At 33.5% G+C, this 6,105-nt stretch overlaps 1 protein-coding gene across 1 annotated transcript in view; it reads left to right on the forward strand.

Annotated features, from left to right (window-relative positions):
- Positions 1-4,577, forward strand: part of LOC143916663 (uncharacterized) — a 102,146-nt gene extending 97,569 nt beyond the window's left edge. The window contains exons 9-14 of the mRNA XM_077437866.1: positions 1,438-1,585; positions 2,075-2,204; positions 2,274-2,440; positions 2,526-2,645; positions 3,136-3,206; positions 3,284-4,577. Coding sequence (XP_077293992.1) covers positions 1,438-1,585; positions 2,075-2,204; positions 2,274-2,440; positions 2,526-2,645; positions 3,136-3,206; positions 3,284-4,577 — 1,930 coding nt within the window. The remainder of the gene's footprint in view (positions 1-1,437; positions 1,586-2,074; positions 2,205-2,273; positions 2,441-2,525; positions 2,646-3,135; positions 3,207-3,283) is intronic.
- The last annotated feature ends 1,528 nt before the right edge of the window (positions 4,578-6,105 follow it).

Consider the following 6,105-nt stretch of genomic DNA (forward strand, 5'->3'; position numbering starts at 1 on the left):
GCGCAAGGGGTGTAGTTTCATGGGGCCCCGCCAGGGGCGCCACAAGGGGCGCAGCCCCGTGGGGTCCCGATGGGGCCGCAGCCGCATGGGGCGCAGACTTATGGGGCGCAGCCTTATGGGGCGCTGCCTTATGGGGCGCAGCCTTATGGGGCGCAGCCTTATGGAGCTCAGCCGCATGGGGTCCCGAAGGGGGCGCAGTCTTATGGGGCTCAGCCACATGGGGCCCCGAAGGGGGCGCAGCCTTATGGGGTGCAGCCTTATAGAGCTCAGCCGAATGGGGCCCCGAAGGGGGCGCAGTCTTATGGGGCTCAGCCGCATGGGGCCCCGAAGGGGGCGCAGGAGGGCGCAGCCTTATGGGGCGAAGCCCTAAATAGCAACTGATCATGGGGGCGAAGCCCTAGACGGCATTTAATCTTGGGGGCGCGGAGGGGCGAAGCCCTAAAAGGCATTAGCTAAGGGGGGCGAAGCCCTAAACGGCATTTAATCATGGGGGCGTGGAGGGGCGAAGCTCTAAAAGGCATTAACTAAGGGGGGGCGAAGCCCTAGACGGCATTTAATCATGGGGGTGCGGAGGGGCGAAGCCCTAAAAGGCAACTGATCATGGGGGCAAAGCCCTAGATGGCATTTAATCATGGGGGCGCGGTGGGGCGAAGCCCTAAAAGGCATTTTTTTCATCATGGAATTTTTTTTTTGATTTTTTTTAAATTTTTTTAAATTTTTTTTTTAATTTTTTTTTTAATTTTTTTTTTATTTTAAATTTTTTTTTTTAATTTTTTTAATAAAATGTTAACTATTAGATTAGTCATGTTTAAGCGGTTTATATTATAAATACTGAGCGAAGTCGGGTAATACAGCTAGTATTAAATATTTTTAAATATTCGTGTACAATTTTTGCAAAGTGTGAAGCTCGTCCGTTATTCGTCGACTGAAATTGAATAAAAATAAATAAGTGAATTACATTTATTTATTTCAAATTCACGTATTGGTGTGTATTTATTTTAATGCTTTATTTTTCTTTAGATTATATTTGACAAAAACACAGTGAGACTGCTTCTTACTGTTATAACTACTATATTAATTAAGTTGAAACGTCTTTCAGTTTCTGAACAACTAATTATAATTGTTCTTGCAATTATTTAAGCCCTTAAAATTATATGAGGCTACTGAATATTTTTTGGTGGTACGTTAGCATCAAGATGAACATGAAAGTAATTCATATCAATTTTAAATTTTAAAACTTTGCCTAGTATCCAAAATGGCAAATGGCTCGCCGATTTTCGAAGATCCTTAGTCTTAGTAGTTGGTTTAAGCAAGACCGCTCCGGCACACTCCTGTTTACAAGTCATAGCATATAAAAACAAAAAAAATAAATGTTTTATTTTGAAAATTCTCTATCTATACAAATACATTCATATGTTGTGATTTACCTTTTTTCAGGAATGGTTCGTTGGATTTGTTGATAGCAGACACACCTGTTTTAGATTACTATAGAGCTACAGATCACGGATGTAAACTACAACGAATTGGTGACACAATTAATGAAGATACATATGCAATAGGAATGGCAAAAGGCTTCCCACTAAAAGTAATATAAATACATTTATTATATATGTACATATATAACATCACTTATAACTATGAGCTATTTTTTACAACCTATGTATATACATACATATGTATGAAATGATTATTAATTACATACATTAAATATGATTTTATAAATATGTATTACATAAAATATAAATTACATACATGTTTCAAAATTCCATTTAAATTTAAAGTTGAAATTAAAAAAAATGTATTTGAAACAGTTCTATTATATAATATATTTTATATGTACATATGTAAACTAGGAGTGTATGATTTAAATACATGCAATTAATCGTATATTTGTAATATAAATACACGTATGTATGGAAATACATATATGTAGATATGACTTAAACTAACTATAATAAGTTTTGATACTTACATATGTATATAATTGTACAATAATAAAATATATTATAGATATTTTCCCTTATAGTCTAAATTTATTGAATCGCTGTCATTAAATTTTATATTGAAATTATAGGATAGCATATCAGCTTTAATATCTAAATATTCAGCTAATGGATATATGGATATTCTTCAAGAGAAATGGTATGGAGGTTTACCATGTTTTAAATTGGCCACAGATTATGGCATTCAGCCAAGACCTTTAGGTAATGTTCAATACGCCCAATGGTTTTAATTGTGATATAAATATAAAACCAAATTATAATTTTGTTCAGGTGTTGCTGCCGTAGCCGGAGTTTTTATTTTGTTGGGTGTTGGGATGGCAGTGGGTTGTTTAATACTTTTGGTTGAGCATCTATTTTATCGATACACATTGCCATTGTTGAGGCACAAGCCTAAAGGAACAATTTGGAGAAGTAGAAACATTATGTTTTTCAGTCAGGTAATCGTATAATATACAATTTAAAGAATATTAATACATTTTACATACCGTTGGATTTGACTTAATGAAATATTTTGATTTATAGAAGCTGTATAGATTTATCAATTGTGTGGAATTAGTGTCTCCACATCACGCCGCAAGAGAATTGGTACACACTTTACGCCAAGGACAAATCACTTCACTATTTCAAAAAAGTGTAAAACGGGTATGATTTTTTTTTTGTTTGTTTCAATTATGTTTGCAGATTGACTTACATATTACATATTACATATGTATGTTCTTCTCTATTTGAACATAGCAAAAGTCTCAGAATTTTGATAAATTTCTTATATTTTATGTGAATATAAAATGTAGTGTTAGGAACACAATGTCTTTGAATATTTTGAGAATTAAGATGAGAAATATAAATAGTGAATGAATGACAGAATTAAGAAATTAAAAACAATCCATATTGGTAATTGGTATATGTTGTCAATTTGAACACAAAGAAGTTATACGATTAAATGTAAATATTTGAAATACAGATTTTGAATTCAGTTTTGAATATGCATATAGTAAAAATGACTAGAATTTAAATTAAAGATAGTAGGTTAGATAGATATTTGGGTTTCTGGTTTATATTGTTGGTACAAGTTTTTTATTATTATTATCTAGTGTTATCATTGGGTTTCTGCTATGTTGCACCTTTGTTTCAGAAGGAACATGAACAGCGCAGACGGAGAAAAAGTAAAGCACAGTTTTTTGAAATGATCCAAGAAATCAGAAGGTAATTATAATTTAGTTAGTATATGTGCTTAGAGTATGTATTTTTAATTTGCCTAATATAAATTTGATTTAATTTAGGGTGCAACAAGAAGAACGTGATCAACCGTTGGAATCCGTCACCGAAATAGATTCTGAACCACCGTCACCTCCAGAAAATAACTCTGTATCTTCACCTCCGAAAAAGCAAAATTTCCTTTCATTTTCTGGACACGAGTCAAAAGTTAAATCACCTCTGAAGTCGAAACTGTTTAGCAAAGACATTTTCAAAAGTCCGCGAGCCAAAAACAAAAAACGAAAACAAAGTGCGAGTGGACTAAACGTGCGAAGGTTTAGTACTGACAGTGTCTTTAGTTCTAACTCCATGTTGAGGTTCGAAACCACGAGTGTCGCTATTGGAAGAAGACTTAGCAAGGATACATCATGTCTGACGAACAGTCCGCCGGACATAAACAGCAGACGATCCAGTTATATGGATTTTTCAAATTTTGGATCCCGAAGTCCGAATGTGTCGAGCGATAGCCTTGAAATTGGAAAAAAACTGGCAACTATTCCTAAATACAAAGGCAAGCAATTCCTGGATTCGTCACCCAATGAATTTTCTAAACATTCTAGAAGCAGGCCTCCTATAGGATGGTTATTTGGAGCGAACAACGACGGAAACTTCAATTTGGAAGCGAGATCATTTCAAAATGTGTCTGGGCACGGTTCCGTAGATTGCGAGCTGGAAACATCTAATAGTGCTGGAGATTTACATTCAAAGCCAGACTGTCCACAGTTGGATCTACAAAAGAAGCACAAGAAAACCTTTGAAGAATTACAAGAGCATTTAAATTCAAGGGGTGATTCCAAAAAGTCGGCAAAAGTTCCTGTAAGACGATGTTTCAGCCAACAGACTGAAGGGAATGGGATAAAAGGACATCACCAAATTAAAATACAAATAGAAGATCACTCTTCGCCGTCATCTAAAGAAAGATACCTAAGACAGAGGCATAGAAGTTTGGAATCTGAAGACAGTAAGGAGGACAAAAAATATAGGCCGAGAACGCCCGAATGCTTTCCAAAAGATACCAATAGAAAAACTTTAGAGAGAACATTCTGTGAAACTGCCGAAGGTGGTAGGGATCTTTCAATTCCGACTATAAGATCTCGCAGCGGATCAAATAGCGACCAGAGTTGCAGGTCTGTTTTCGAAGATCATTTGCCTCCAGCACCACCATATCCAAATGTAGCTCCGAGGAACTCAGACGGTAAATCACCATTGGAGAGATTAACCAAAGACGAACTAGTTTTACTTTGGCGAAGCTCAGAATCTGAGTTGAGGAGTCACCTATTGACGGCTTTGAGGGAGAAGGAAAATTCGGAACCACCTTGAAATTTAATTTTCACAAAGTTGAAAAGCTTTATTGGAAAATTTGTTGACTCGAAAATGGTATTTTTGAGCATGGTCAGATGTTGTTATTTATAACAGTCAGTAAGATGAGATTTTCCAAATATTTTCGGCATCGAATAGTGCATGCTTTTAAAATGCTTATTCATATTTAGAATTGTCAAACAATTGACTGAATTAGATGATGATTTTTGGTATTAGTCTGTCGATGACTTTCCTAGAACGTATTTTATATTAATTTGATCGATTGTTCATCTTTTACTATTTAACAAATTATATGATAAATGATCAGTTTAAATGTAAACCTTGTCACTGGAACGAATTCATCGTTCCATTGTCTTTGAAATTTGAACTTTTACTTTGAAATTTGTAGATGATAAATAACAAAAGGTAATGTACAATTATGTATATTATTTAGTTATGTATGTATGTATATTAAAAATCATTGCCTCTATGCAAAGTTAAACTGAGAAAGATTTCTATTATAAACAGATTTTTTTGAAATATGTTCATTCGTATAATGATTAAAAATAAAGTTATATTTAGGAAAATTAGCGAAGTTGTAAATTTCTGGAATTTTAATTTTTTTAAATATATTGATTTATTTCGTAATTAATAATTATGTATTAACTTTTATAAAAAGGATTGTAATTTTGCTTGGTTTTCATTTGAACTGATCATCGTATTTGATATTACATACATATATACATATGTATGTATGTATATTGTTTACAAAATGTCAACGTCAAATATTTGTTGATTAAAGTTGTATAATAATTGGGGTGACCATATTTCCCAGGACTAAAAACGGGACGCTCCGCAAAAATAGTGCCCCCCTTTTTTTTCAAAAAATGTGTTGCACGTTCAAAAATATTATAATTTTTCCCTAAAATAACCATTAATATTGTTAAGGAATTATAATATTTTTTTCAGAATTTACAATTCTTGTGCAGAAGCAAAATAGAAAGAAGATAAAAAATGTTTTATTATATTACATGATGTTCATGGCCCGCAGGCAGATTTTTTTCTGAATCGTAAAATTAATCACTAAAATACTACAAATTTTCCAAAAAGAAATTCTCGGTTTCTTTTAATTGCAAAAATTAAGTGAAACTGAAAATTTTGATTTCTTCTTTTGTTAAGTAGTATAATTTTTACAGAACGTACAAAACTTTAACAACAGAACTTTAAATGAAGAAATTGAATATAATATAATAATGCATTTTACAGTTATTTAAAAATAATTATGATGAAAATAATAGCACAAAGCGATTTTCTTCTTCAAAAAAATTATTTTGTGGATCAAAACGGGACAAATCAAACAATTTTACGTAAACGACAGGACGAACGCAAAGAAAAGTCCTGCTTTAGCTATCCCGGCTAAAGCGGGACGTATGGTCATCCTAATAATAATATGCATATATGTACAATATCCTATTCTAATCATTTTGAAAACGTTGGTTTCAAATGTATTTTTCTGACGATTAAAAAGTAAACTGCATAGACTTAACTA

This window comes from Arctopsyche grandis, chromosome 1 (genome assembly GCF_051622035.1).
Source record: "Arctopsyche grandis isolate Sample6627 chromosome 1, ASM5162203v2, whole genome shotgun sequence".
NCBI lineage: Eukaryota > Metazoa > Arthropoda > Insecta > Trichoptera > Hydropsychidae > Arctopsyche > Arctopsyche grandis.